Genomic DNA, 14,700 nt, shown 5'->3' with positions numbered 1-14,700 from the left:
GAAGTGGTTCAGAACATCACATCACCCGCCAGGGCAGGGGTGTCAAACCTGAGGCCCGTGGCCCAAAAGCGGCACGCAAGAGTGTGACAGAAAGAGCAAAGTGAACTCCTGTCTTCTCTGGTTGGTCCACCGGCTTTATTCCTCTTTGGTTTTTACTGTCATTCTGATCCCAGAGGAGTTTCTACAGTCAGAAGCTACAGTGTGAGAAGAGTACCGATGCTTCAGTGTGCTCATTGTTTACAGGCGACCTCAACTTTGCTGAGTCACAGTGATTGTGAGCGTTCTCCAAAAAGTTTTTTTTTTTTTTTTTTATGATGGGCGGATGCAGAGTCCTCAGACCTGATAAGAAAGACCATAATGCTCACATAACGGCGCTGAGCAAGCAGACGGCCGCTCTGATCCGCACACACACATCCACACACTGCCTTTACGACTACTGCCGTCCAGAAACACTGGACATGATGGTTTCCATGCTGGGTCACTAGTGGGCGCTGTTGCCATGAAACCACAGGTCTACAAACTTACTGAGCACACAACGAAAAAATAGCAATCAGATTTTCTAAATTAAAGAGATAATTATCCCGGAATTGTTTCTTGTAATTATGAGATAACTGTCTCATTAATTTAGAAAAAACTACCTTTTTTTTAAATATATATTTTTCCTAATAATCATAACGATGACTATTATGGTTTTCAGTTTTAATTGTATTCAGACTGTATCTATTAATCAATGCAGGGCCGTCAATGAGTGTGATTAATCACAGAATCAGGGTTTGGGTTATAAACGGGCTCTAATAGGAGAGAAAACTTTTTTCCCCTCATCGATGCTTCATTGTTTTTCCTCCCGGTTCAGTCCAGGTGAATTATGAGGATTAGATTCTTCACTTGAAGCCAAAAAAGGCTCCGAACATCCTGCTGTGGCGTCGATGTTCTGGACTGAGAACCTGCTGGCCTTCCCTTGAGCAACTCAACTTTAACATGTTGGATGGCTCAAATCCCACATTCGTGTTTTCTGATGAGAAACTGATTCACTTCAGTTAAAACCTTCAGACAGACATTTTTGTGCATTAAATTGGTGATTTTGGGTGGTAATTTCAAGTTCACAATTGATGCAAATAATCAGAATTAACTGTGGTCCAAGTTGCAATTAATTAGGTTTAAAAAACATTTGTCAATTGACATCACTAATTAGAATATATGGAATTCAGAAAAGGGAAGAAATCTCCTTTTTTCCTGTGAAAACACTTCAGCACACAGAGAACGGCAGAATGGCTTTGAGGTTAGCTTGATAGCGACCAGCTAGCTCGCCTTCATGGCTGAAATGTCAGCTGGGATCTCAGTGTTGTGTTCACTACTGTAAAGAAGTTAGCTTTTTTTTGTCTTTTTAAATCAATGTTTATGTAGAAGTGTGTTCAAACATGTTCTTGATTCAGTGGACCAGATTAGAGTGTCTTGTGGGCCGGTTTTGGCCCACGGGCCTTATGTTAATTTGGATCCACTAAAACAGTTTAAGGAAAAATGTTTCTCTTGAATTCTTGAAACTCTGTCGTTTATATTAAAACGCAGCACGTCTGCATCAGACCGGAGAGGGAAAGTGCATCTGAAATCAACACGTCAGCCACAAAAACAGAAGCAGCGTCAGGATTTATAATCAGCTATAAACTAGTGGCTCTTTATCGAGCGTTTACCACATGAAGGGAACGTCGAGGCCTCGCCGCCGGTCCTCTGAGTGACGGGGTCACCAGGGTTCAGCCGTCAGGAGAGCGCTCCAGGTTTCAGAGACGTTTTAACCTCAGATGACTTCAGGCGATAACGGCGGCGGCGCCGCAGCAGCGATGCAGTGATACTTCCCCTGAACTCACGTTACACCAGAGGTGAAAGTACAGAGGCGACACCAGCTGCCGAGTTACGGAGGGCGGCGGACGCCACCCGACATTCACAACCGTCAACGGTGGTGAAAACAAAAAACAAAAAACAAAACTGGCCAAAATCAAATGTTTCTCCCAGAAGATTTCCTCTAAATGAAAGAATTCTCTCCATCTGGGGTCCGATTACACAATTCCTCAGGAGGAAACGCATCGGTTTTCTATTTTCATCACAGAAAAGTTTCACGCCTGTTTCCACGGAAACGAGGGAAAACACTGAAAACCATGTAGTAAGCATGCCGGGCCAGCAGGCGGCGCTGTACCATAATAACAATCCAACTTGGGGTTTCCATGGAGACGGAGGGTTTTCAAACAGTTGAGCACCAAAAATGCCGCCAGTGTTTCTTGCTTTCACCTCCAACACGGCGCCTGCAGTTCGACAGTTTTAATACTTTTAAAACTCTGACCGTTGCTGAATCGTCACATTTATTTGATTTCTTCCTGTCATTGGATTTGCGTGTCTTAAATCTTTCCTCAGCTGTTTTGTTGGCACCATTTTGCCTTCATCCTGTTCAGAAAGCAGTTTTCTGCCATTACATTTATTTTTTTTTTTTGCGTTTTTGCTTTTTTTTAAACGTACATTTACTAAAAAACAAGCCAGAGGGCGAAGGACGCCGCAGACGAGGGACACAGCCTACAGCATCCATGCAGGTCTGTCGCCATGGCGATGCGGTGGAGGAGGCGGGGGGCGGAGCATCTGTTTCCACATCAGGGAGCCGAGGCGGCTCCTCACAGGAGCCGCAGAAAGCTGCAGGTAACGACGCGACCGGAGCTGCACGTCCCATCAGCCTCCTCCACTTAACAAAATAAAACACTCACACACCGCCACAATAAAGCTACAGCTCTCAGATCAATCTGCAGACCAATAATCTGCTCAGGTCACTTTGAAAACTGTCCCAGTGGAAAAAGTTTCATCTTAAAGGTTGTTCAGGCTCTTTTGCTGAAGCGGTTTGTTTAACACTGCTGCTCTCAAGTTTCCAATGACGTCAATGAATGAAGTAACGATGTTCTTCAGCTCCGCGTCTCACAGCTGATCGTCTTGCCTCCTTTCAACAGTTTGTGGCTGATCTCAGCCAGAAGAGGAGGAAGAGCTGCAGGATCACAGTGGATCCCAAATATTGTGGTTTTGGCCGACAGCTGATATTTATACTGTTTAAACAAGTTTCTGTGATGATTTTGTAAACCGGCAACCATGTAAACACTGAATATGAAAAAAGGAATTTATTTATTTTCCAAATTTTCAAACATAAAATACAAAAAAATTGTATGAAAATTCAGTTTAACTTTAAAAGCTTTTGATCATAAACCACAAATCAAAACATATTGACGAGATTTAAAAGTGAAATAGTTTCAATCAGAAATATCAAAACATGAGCTGATGATATTCTCACTGATCAAACTTACTGATAACAGACTGCAATCAGTGGAAATGTTCCAAAATGAACCAGTAAAGCTTTAGTAAATGTTCCAACACTGAAACAAAGTTTTGAGTAAGAAACCCTTGTATAATCGTTGTATTTGGCAAACCAATAAAATTTAAGTCGACGCACATCTATGAAATTACTAAATCAATTATCAGAACTATGACTGAACTACAACTTATTTTTGCAAATTCCTCAACTTTAATCAACCCTAACCCACACAGAACGGGGAAGTAGAGAGAAATAAATATCAGCTGTTAATCAATAAAATCTTATCTGATGCTTTCATAGTTCATAAGCCACACTTTGTTTTCTTGGCTTTTGCTTTGCAACACATCTGATTACAAATAACTGAAGTTTTAAGCAACACTGTAAGACTTCAATAATATTTATCCATAGTTAAACTGAACACGGCTCTGCCGCTTATTTCACAGTTACAAAGTCAAGTTGTTTTCCACGTATTGGACCTGCTACTGATCCTGGTAACGGGATCATCCCCACATTTTAATAGTTAATTCCCCTGCAAAGTGAATCGATGTTTGGATGATTTGTGTACATTTCTGTTTACATTTCAAGCCTTTCCCTCTGGGATTAAAAATGTCTTTCTTTTATATTTCTATTTCTATTACAACTTGGGCACAATCTGGCATATTTCACCATAAATAGCCTGAAATCTTCTCACCATTACTTCCATTTCTCCCTGAAATCTTATGAAAAAGCATTTATCTGACCATCCGAAGAGGCATGAGAGCTTCAAACTCAATCATCTAAAAATAACCCTCATAAATCAGCTTCAAATGGGCCGTCAGGGATATTTTTATAAACAGACTGCACAACAAGCACTGCGGCTTGAAAGAGCCGGCCCACATTTTCCAAATAACTCTCATAGCTGGGAGTCAATGCAGCGACGACCCTCGGCAAGCGGCGACCACGGCGACCACGGCGCTGCGGCACCGGAGGGACAATCCCCCGGTTCGTCTCAATCCCCGATAAGCAGGGCCGGTATTTAATCAGAGTCCGTCTCCCCATCTCTGAGCGCTCACGAGAAACGCCTCATTAATAAATCCAGTGCTGAGAGCGGCAGCTGCCGGTTAGCCAGCAGTTTGCTGATCAGGGAAACCGGCGCTGGCCTTTCGGATTACAACGGGCCAGGGAAAAGCTGATTAGCTCCGCGGCTCGCTTGAAAGCCAGCCCTAATTACACAGCGGCTCGGGACACTGGCTGGCTTACTCTGACTCCAGCTTTTGGCCTGTGAAGACACGCCGAGGCTGCGGGTCTCACGCCTTCAGAGGAGGGAGGAGCCGCACGCCGTGCCGTCACTCCTGAAACGCTGCAGAACGCACCGGCAGGACGGCGAGTTTCCAGGACCAAGCAGACCTCTGACCTCCGGCCTCTGGGTCGGCTTCTCCAGCCGCTGTGCGACACAGGACGAGGGACGGTACCGAACTCTGGACTTTTGTAGGCGCCGACCGAATCCTGTCAGTACTACCGAGTACCGATTCATGTAAAATCAATCGGTACCATGTTTCAGTACCTGAACACATCCTCGTGACTGAGGGAGTGGAAGAGGAGGCGATTTTCCGGGCTGAACCTGAATGCTGCATTGCACACACACGAGCATAATGCCATCAGTAGCTAGCATGTCAACAAACAAGCGTGACCTGAAAGTGTTCCAAAGTATGGTTCCAATTTTCAAAATACTATGCCGATAACGCTCACTGTGATACTTCTAATCTGAAAGCTCCTGGTTAAGAAGAAAATTTTTATCAAAGCTGAGGAGAGACCAGCCTCAGAGCTAAAGCTACAACTCCTGCCTTTAGCACCGCTAGCATGCTAGCATCCATTTGTGACTCATCCTCTTCAGCCAGCAACAAATTAACATTTACTACCACATAAAAAATAAAAAGTACTGAAAATTGATAGTGTTGAGTAGCGGCACTGATTCCCAGGTACCGGGTACCGGTACCGGACTGGTTCAAATGTGAACCGCTACGCTGGACTTCAGAGAGGATCACAGGAGGAGCGGCGCTTTTGACATTTACACTGCAACCTTTTGAAAACCATGCAGTCTGCATGTCAGGCCACGAAGTGCTGGTTGAAATCACACACACACACACACACACACACACACACACTGTCTTAACTAGCATTACCAACCAAACACTTTACCAAATAACAGGTAGAGCGTAAACATCTGTCAGGGAAAAGATTCAAATCATCTCACATCATTTCTGCAGACTCAGCTCTGGAAACAGGAGAACCCCGCCATGCATATGCAAATAAAACACACACACACACACACACACACACACACACACACACACACACACACACACACACACACACACACACACACACACACACACACACACACACACACACACACACACACACACACACACACCCCGCCTGCCACTGCTGGAGGTGAGCAGCGTTTGATGAAGCGTGCTGCCATAGAAACCAGGCAGGAAGCTAGCAGTAGCATGCATGTGTGAGTCTGGGCCGCCCAGTGGATCTCAGCCAGATAGTAACTAAGGAGACGTGGGAGCTCCCGTCGGGCCGGCGTCGGAAATCACAGCAGCGCCGGTCACTTCACACCGCCAGACGTTTGTTCTCCGGGGGGCGTCTGCGGCCCACATCGTGTTTCACGGCGCCGCCCAACTAGGTCAAGTCAACGTAAAGCTGAGCAGAGTCCAGCCAGGCTTGACAGGGATTCAGCGGTTCCCCGATCGGACACAAGGAGCCTCAAGCAAAGACACACACAACACACAGCACACAACACACCAGCCAGTGTGTGCTCTTCAAGCTCCACTTTCCTACGTTCAGTGAACACATCACCTGTTTGATATTCATGAAGGGAAATGAACACATTTCAGATTTTTTTTTCAGCCCTGGAAATGCTAAAATCACATTAATCCATCCATCATCCATCTGTCCATCCATCCATCCACCATCCATTCATTATTCATTCATCAATCATCCATCCGCCCATCCATCATCATGTTTTCATAAATTCATTCTCATCGATGCTAATTTTCTAACAATAAGCTAACTATTTCCACCTCCAGCCTCTGAGCATCACCATTAGCTAGAAGCTAACTAGCATCAACAGCCATCCTGGGTCTCAGTGTTCAGATTTCAACATGGACTGAAACAATGAGACCCCAAACGAGAACCTGGACAGTAAGTTTTAGTGAATTTGGAGTCGGGATGCACTGATATGAACAATCTGACCGATACGATATCTGATATCAATATTACGGTTGAGGCCGATTGTCGATATTCACATATATCGATATGAAAACAACTTTCTCAGATGATTGTGGATACTGAAAACATGTAAATAATAAATAATTAATTTCAAAAACTTCAAATACAAAATACTCTGTTCCTAAGTAACAGTTTTAGTTTTAGGATCATCTGAAAACTTGTATCAAGTTCCTCCATGAAAGTTCAGCTTAACTTTGTCCCCAGGGCAAGATATAGAAAGTTTGGTGACCGCTCTTTTGCTGTTCTTGGCCCGAAGCTCTGGAACTCTCTTCCTCTGCATTTAAAGTCTATCACTGCACTTAATGTTTTTAAATGTCATCTGAAAACGCACCTTTTTCGTTTAGCGTTTGATGTTTAGCCCCTTTTAGTACTTTGTTTCTTAAAGTGTTTTTACTTATTTATTTTGTTTTACTCTGTTAAGCGCCTTGTGCTCCATTTGGCAGTTGGAAGGCGCTTTAGAAATAAAATTTGATTGATTGATTGATTGATTGAACTTTAAAGTTTTTGATCATGAATCACAAATCAAAACACCTTGACAAGGTTTCACAACGTAAATCAATTTCAACTCAAATCCAGGGAAACAGTCTAAATCAGAAAAATATCCAAACATGTCCTGACTACATTCTCACTGATCAAACATATTGATAAGAGAGGAGAGCCAGTGGAAATGTTCCAACTTAATCTGTAAAGTTAAAGTAAATGTTCAAACATTGAAACAATGTTTTGAGGGAGAAACTAGAAAAACACTCGTATGATAGTTTTTGTATTTTTTTAAACCAAAACAAGTCAATTCAACTCACATCGATGAAATTGCTTAATCTAAAATATCGGAACCGTGACTGAACTACAACTTGTTTGGTACATTTCCCAACTTCAAACAACACTAACCCAACACACACAACAGGAACTAGAAGGAAATAAATATTGACTGTTTCTATCTGACCACTTTTACTTACTGGACCAACACTGATATCAGCGCTGATGTATTGTGCATCCCTGATCAAACAATCATCAATTAAACTGACATTTGGATTTCAGTAAGAACCTGCAGCAGGTGGATGAAACCAAGACACAACTCCAGCTCCAACTCAGACCGGGAGACTTTCTCCCTCTGAAGCCAGTCGCCTATCTGCCCGTCTGTCCGTCTGCCGCTGTGTTTTGGTTCCTTTGGTAGGAAAGACTGACGACTTCCTCTGTTTTCTATTGGAAGTTTGTTTGCCAACTCCAGTGCCTGAGGTCAGATTCTGTCGATTCTCCCCCCGGAGGAACCATAAAAGGACCATAACGGGGCCGATGTGGAGATAAGCTCACACCGTTCCCACCGACAGGAAGCTGGCAGCCGCACAGAGCACTCCTGTGTGATTTACAGGGGGAGTGGTCCGACCAGGGTAAAGGCCATCAGCCACAAATCAAATCAGGTGGAGGAACACAACTGTGTTAACCAAATATGGAGCAAAGGAATACCAAGAAAAGCAGTGCAGCCTTTCCCTCTGCTCTCTTGGTTTGCCTTTCAACCACTTAAAGACAGGGGAAACTGCATTACTGATCCCTCAGGCTGAGATTAGCATCTCCAGCTCCCGCGCTGCAGAGCGAGACGGCCAGCTGCCTGCTGGACGAGTCCCGGGTCAGGACGAGGACCCGACGCTGGGTTTTCCCTCAGCCAGCTGAAAGATGGGATCACACTTCCTTCGAGTGAGAGAATGAGAGTGAGCACAGTAACGCCAAGCTCTCGTTATGCATCCACCGTCCTCTCAGTCAAGCCCGGTTTCTCACACACACATGAATACGAAGCAAAGCAGCGAGGTGATATTAACAGATGAAATCTGACGGCAATAAATCAAAACCGCTGCGAGCACGTATCAACGTCAGCATCTCCATTAACCTCTTAAGTCGACAGCAAATTCATGCGGTGTCAGTCTTCAGTACGGGAGCTCGGCTAATTAGCTGCTTACTCTGGTTTCTAGATTTGGAGGATGGATGTCTGCAGCAGCAACAAGACCTGCAGACAATTCGATTTACTCTTTCACCAAACTGGAGCCTCAGTAGCAGAAGGATCACACGCGCCAACATCCTGTTCTGCAGCCGGCACGAGTTCACAGCGAGACCACGTAGTTTTTACTGGCACCAACAGCCAACCGGGACTCACCGGGACCAAGGTCCAGACTCTGGGACTGAGGTCAGGACTCCGGGACTGAGGTCCAGACTCCGGGACCTGAAATTCTCGCCATTTAAACGAGCCCTAAATAAAATCACCTCCTCATCGACACTCCAAAGTGACCACCACGAACTCTGACTGCGCTGCTTTTAGAGGGACCCAGAGGAGGCTGGCTGGATGACGGGTCAACATGAGAGGGTGTTGTCTTCTAGAAAACCTGAAGACATGTGGAGACAACAGGGACAGAGGGACATGGTCCCACACTCACATTGGTGTAGTGCACCAGGTTCTCCTTCTCGTTGACTTTGTAGGTCTTGATGCCGTACTCTGCAGCCAGTCTGAGGATGCGGTTCTGGGTCGGTCCGACGTACGCTCCACCGAGGTCGACCCACTTGGTCTCCTTATTCTGAAGAGAGGAAGACACCAGAAGCGAGTCAGCTCATCAAATGATGAATATCTGCAATCAAAACGTTATCTGTCATGGTCATGACTCTGTCTGGGACTTTAACTCCAGTCTGCTCGACCATCTGGAAAACAAGCAACAGTCTCGCTGAAGGGTCGTATGTGTGTGTGTGTGTGTGTGTGTGTGTGTGTGTGTGTGTGTGTGTTCTCGTATTTCTATCCTTGTCGGGGCCAAATGTCCCCACAAGGATAGCAAAACGTGGAACGACGTGCCTTGTGGGGACCTTTTTCCGGTCCTAAGTAGGAGAAACAGTGTTTTCTTGACCATGTTGTTGTTACTGAAAAAAGTAAAAATGCAAAAACATTTCTTTAGGGTTAGGCTTTGTTGTGGTGTGGGTTAGGATTAGGGTTAGGGTCAGGGTTAGGGGCTAGACATGAATGGGAGTCAATGGACGGTCCCCACAAGGATAGAAATACAAGACTGGGCGTGTGTGTGTGTGTGTGTGTGTGTGTGTGTGTGTGTGTGTATGTGTCCATTCTGTCAACAGTTTGGTGCCATTTCCATTTCGTGAATGACTGTTTCTCCTATGAAGCAAACGGATAGAAGCGCCGGCAGGAAATGTTTAGGAATGTTTAATGAGTCTTTTGATCGGAAAAAAAGCCGATTTTGGTTTTGGTGCGTGAACGCGCCGCCGTCACGCAGAGCAGAGCCGTCAGCTGCGGCGTCCTTCGCACTCCAGGTGTCACACAGTTCACTAAAGACCTGGACTGTCCGTCCCTGATGTCCTGCACAGCGTGAGATCGCATCCCGCCACGAGATGTCAGAATGTGAACAAATCTTAGCTAGCATCTCACTGCCACCAGTAGCTAAGCTAGCAGCAGGGTGCTGCACGGCACAACAGGTTGTGTGGCTGCTGGGAAATGTAAACACTATGGTTTCTACAGTCATGAGACATTATTTATTTTTTAAGTCCAGACAACAGCTGAGTTATTTGCCTGAGAAATGCGAGGTGTGGGTTCGGGCATGTGAATGGACGGAAATGCGTGTGAGTTGAGAATCCTGTGCTGGATACCTTAATCCACCTAGAGCTGCTGTTGGAAGCTCTCAGTTCAGCATCCAGTCTCTCAACGGCAGGCGAAGCAGCAATGGACACAATTCTGATGTGAAGCTAAAGCATTTCTCTCTCCCGGTTCTCGATGAGGACCTCATGAGTCGTGCTTGTGCTTTTCCCACTGCATTTAGGGTTTCACAGATTCCTTTCGCCGAAGCTCTTCTTGAAGCTGGTTTTCTACCTGAAGCTGGACCTTGCTCACTGAATAACTCATTATTTTTTACAGTTAGTAATGTACTTGTGTTTCTATGCTTCTGCCTTTATCCATATGCTGCCGTGACATCCAGAGATGGAGAATATAATTTCATTGAACAGTTGCTTGCAGAGGCAATAAAAATCTTATCTTACATCATTTGGAGTCCCACCAGGCTCTTGACCCGACCCACTACTTAAAAAAAACACACAAACCCAGAAGCAATACATCATTTCCTGAACCTAATGCTCTCATAGACTTTAGTTTTAGAGTCTAACTATTTCTTTGTCGTCAGATTTTTGGACGAACACAAGACATTTTCAGGGAATAGAAGCTAGAACAGTTAAAACCCCAGTCCTTCTTATTTTCTTGAAAATCAAGGGGAATCATGGGTTGGGTTGAACCATTCCACATCTTATGAAATGTTGCACTCTGGGGAATCGTGTTCAAGGTCGAAAGCAACTGAGACATCTCAGAGACAGGTGGACCCGAAGCTGCCTCCGGACCAGGATGCAGTCCTGGGCCGACCCCGAGGCCTCAGTCCAGTGGAAACCCCTCTTCACCACGGGGGTCCTGCAGCGTGACAGCACCTGATCCCGCGACTTGGATCACCTACACACTCTGAGATAACTGAGGATTCTCCCGGTGGACGAGGCCCCGCCATAACGACCAGGTCTTACCCGCACGGTGAAGGTGCGCCCGCCGACCCGATCCCTCGCCTCCAACACCACGGGACTCAGGCCGCTTTCCTGGAGGAGCTTCGCTGCGCTCAAACCTGCAGAAACCGGAAGAAACAACGAAACCGTGAGCGCATCCATCTTTAGCGTCAGTCGATCCAACACAAGTGAAAACACAAGTTTCACATTTACACAGAAACGTTTTGAAAATGATGTTCGTTTCCATGGTTACGGCAGAAACACTGTGTAGTTTTTGTAAAGAAACCAAACACACGGTGCAGAGAACACTGTTTACTACGGCCGTGGTGCACATGAGCAGCAGCACCACAAAAGATGTGTTTTCCCGTTTCCATGGAGACGGAGTTTTACAGTTTTACTGTTCAAATGTTTGTTTTTTAAATGTTTGAGAGAACACGAGGAAGAACACGAGTCGCTCAAACATTGTTGTGTTTTCCAAGAAAACAGACGGAGTGGGTGGAGGATCGACGGACTGGAGACACGCCTTTCCTTCAACGAACCGCTTCATCACGTCTTTGTGTGGCTGCCACTGGTTGATTAGATAACTTTCAGACAGATTACGGAACTAAAAAAGGATCACTTGAATTAAAAAAAAATGAAATCTGACAATAAAGGAGAAGATTAGACTTCTGTTTCAGGCTGGAGCCTGACTGTACTGTGGGAAAGACAGAAAACTCTGAAGCAGCTGACCTGGAGATCATGTGAGGAGACGTGGAGAGGGCAGAGAAAAGAGCGGAACCCCCCCCCCCCCCCCCCCCCCCGTCCCCCGCCCCCACCCCACCACCGACGGACCAACCGCAGCCCCTCCAGCAGGGAAAAAAAACATTTTTCACACACTGACCTCAGGCACTTCCTGTCAGAACTTTAATTCACTTAGACATAACATGTACCAGCTCGGCTATGCACACACACACACACACACACACACACACACACACACAGGGATGTGGCCTGTATGTCGGAGGAGAAGTGAACACAGTGTTGAGCAGAACAACAGTGAACTTGGATTAAAGTGTCTCGACACCCAGACTGGAATCTTTCAAAAGCAGAAAAGCAAGACTTTTATCTGCAGACATGTTTAGAAACTGTGAAAGAAATATGTGTGAGGACAGCAGGGCTGGTTTTACCACCAGAACCACCTGCAAGAAAAGTATTGCTTGTTCTTTTACTTGCGTTCGTCCTGCAGTGATTAGACAGAGCTCAAAAAACACTGAGGTGGAATCGGGCGAAAAATCTGAAACAAAGAAGTGAAACCAAGAAAAACAGGAAACGATGGGGCTGAATTACAAGACTGTCTCAAACACCTTGAAAGCAAACACAATCATAAATGACGCCAATGTTTTCACCCTGTCAGCATGATATTTCACCAGTATTTTGCTTGATTTTAGATAAATCTCATATTCATGAAGTTATTCAGCTCCATCGCTACAAGGAGCATGGGGAATCCACTAAAGGAGCAGTCGGCTCTTCCACGCTCCATGGACCCGGTCTGCTGGTGCTCCTGAGCAGGTTGGCCACTCTACACTCACACTGCAAATCTTGAGACTTGGATTGGACTTGCTGCCTAAATCTCATCTTTTATTGACCCTGCAGCTACATGTAGGGCTTAACGATTTTAGGAAAAGAGCTCATTGTGAGTTTTCTTGCAGATATCATGATTTCTATCTGCGACATTTCTTCATATAAAGCTTCAGAGCAGTGTTCAGCGTGCACAGTAACAGGTTTAAAACATGACACAACATTAAATCAAAGCATTAAATACCGTTTCTCTGATGAAAGGATGAATACTAAAGGGTAACGTGCATACACACACTTTAAAGTCGTCGACCAACGGTAGTTATGACTGAGGAACCGGTGAAGCGATAAGTGATTCGGTCCTGGTTACACCCGTTATCAAATGACCCACATTTGATTTCCCGATTCCACTTTTCTCCAGCGTCAGAAACATGGTGCATGTGGACTTGTGTTTATAAGGCGACCCCTGAACCGAGCACTCCTGAGAGGTCAGGTGACCTCTTCACCCGAGCGCAGTGCCGGGTTGTCGTCCCGTCAGGAAGCCTCCATGCTTCTCATTCATTCACCTCGAAATCACGATGCAACAATAATATGGAAAAAACCCAGAAAACCTGAAATGATGCTGCAGGGTGCGTTACCACGTTCATCCACTCATCTTCACCCCGAGCAGGTCGCAGGGCGCTGGAGGCTGGGATTTGAGCCCGTGACCTTCTCACTGTGAGGTGAGAACACTAACCACTGCCATTATACAAATCCCAAAACAAATGTCATGCCTTCAGCACACATTCCCGAAATAGGAGGGTAACCTTTAATGGAAGGCAGCCGCGGATTCCTCGATGGCAAAGTGGAAAGGTTTGTTTCTTCTCGTGTTTGAACGGGCCTGAAGTTCTGATGCGCAGCAGAAAGCCATGGTGCAGCCGTCGCAGTCTGCAGGACTCCCGTCTCACAGCTCCGCTCTCAACAGACGCCCACATCTGTGCAAATGTTTTCCTGGCCTCTGCCCTGAATTCCCCGCCTCAGCTCAACGTCTTCAGGTCCGTCCGGATGCCGCTGAGCCCCGTGGAAGCCGGCCGGCTTTACGCCGCCTCAGCCTGCTCCTCCTGTACAAACACGCCCGGCTGAAAGCATTAGCTCCGGCCAGGGGGGGCTCGCCGGCGCTTCCCGCCGTGGAATTGATGCTATTACCTGTGCTCAGCTGAAAACGCTCAGCCGCCACCGGGAAACAATGAGCGTCTGTCTGCTGCTGCTGTTTGTGCAGCGAATCCCGGAGAAAGGCCGCTTCCTGTCGGGACGTGAGGCTTTGATCACAGTCTGTCTGGACAAATTGAGGCTTCAGTTTTACCTCATTTTGGGTCAATAAGTCATCCCTTGAAAGGGCTCAGTGTTTGCTTCCATTCCTCACTGAGTCGACACGAGGAGGAGGAATGGAAAGATCAACAGGCTGCCGCTGCCTCCAGCCGAGAGGAGAGGCACGGATTGAAATTCAACCGGCGCCGCGGCGAAGCAGCAAAACACCCGGCAGTCCGCAGGTTTCTCCCAAACAGAGACAAACAGGTGAGGGTCGGCCAAAACAAAGCGACTGGCTCATTTCCCAGACCGGCTTAACCCTTCCCTGACCGCCCTGCTGAGTGTGAGGAAGAATTTGGAGACTCCTGCAGACCCCATTTGGAGATCTGCAGTATCTGAAAAAAAACCCACACATTTCACAAAATAAGTAAAGATCTAAACCATCCAGCATAACTTCAGACACCAGTACAGCACAAAACTGAGACTCCACTAATTATGGAAATACCATCAAAATGTAACCTTCAGTTATAAGTTTTGCTTTCAAACGATAGAAAACATTTGCTAATAGGTGTAAACAGTACAAATTATTTCACCACGGGACGAAAAAGTCTTCTTTCACCTCCAGCTATGGTAATATGCGTGTTAAAGTTCTAAATGAAGTAAAAAGGTCAGCCTGTGTTTTGGTGGGAAGCGTGAAAAATCGGCGAGAGAAGGCAGATCTTTGG

General features: G+C 46.0%; 1 protein-coding gene across 1 annotated transcript in view; it reads right to left on the bottom strand.

The window, feature by feature from the left end:
- mao (monoamine oxidase) overlaps nucleotides 1–14,700 on the bottom strand; it is a 38,823-nt gene that overhangs the window by 15,392 nt on the left and 8,731 nt on the right. The window contains exons 2-3 of the mRNA XM_030112145.1: nucleotides 11,159–11,253; nucleotides 9,040–9,177 (exon numbers count right to left, since the gene is read on the bottom strand). Coding sequence (XP_029968005.1) covers nucleotides 9,040–9,177; nucleotides 11,159–11,253 — 233 coding nt within the window. The remainder of the gene's footprint in view (nucleotides 1–9,039; nucleotides 9,178–11,158; nucleotides 11,254–14,700) is intronic.

This window comes from Salarias fasciatus, chromosome 16 (genome assembly GCF_902148845.1).
Source record: "Salarias fasciatus chromosome 16, fSalaFa1.1, whole genome shotgun sequence".
NCBI lineage: Eukaryota > Metazoa > Chordata > Actinopteri > Blenniiformes > Blenniidae > Salarias > Salarias fasciatus.
The sequence above is the reverse complement of the archived record's forward strand: the minus strand, read 5'-3'. Positions and strand labels throughout refer to the sequence as shown.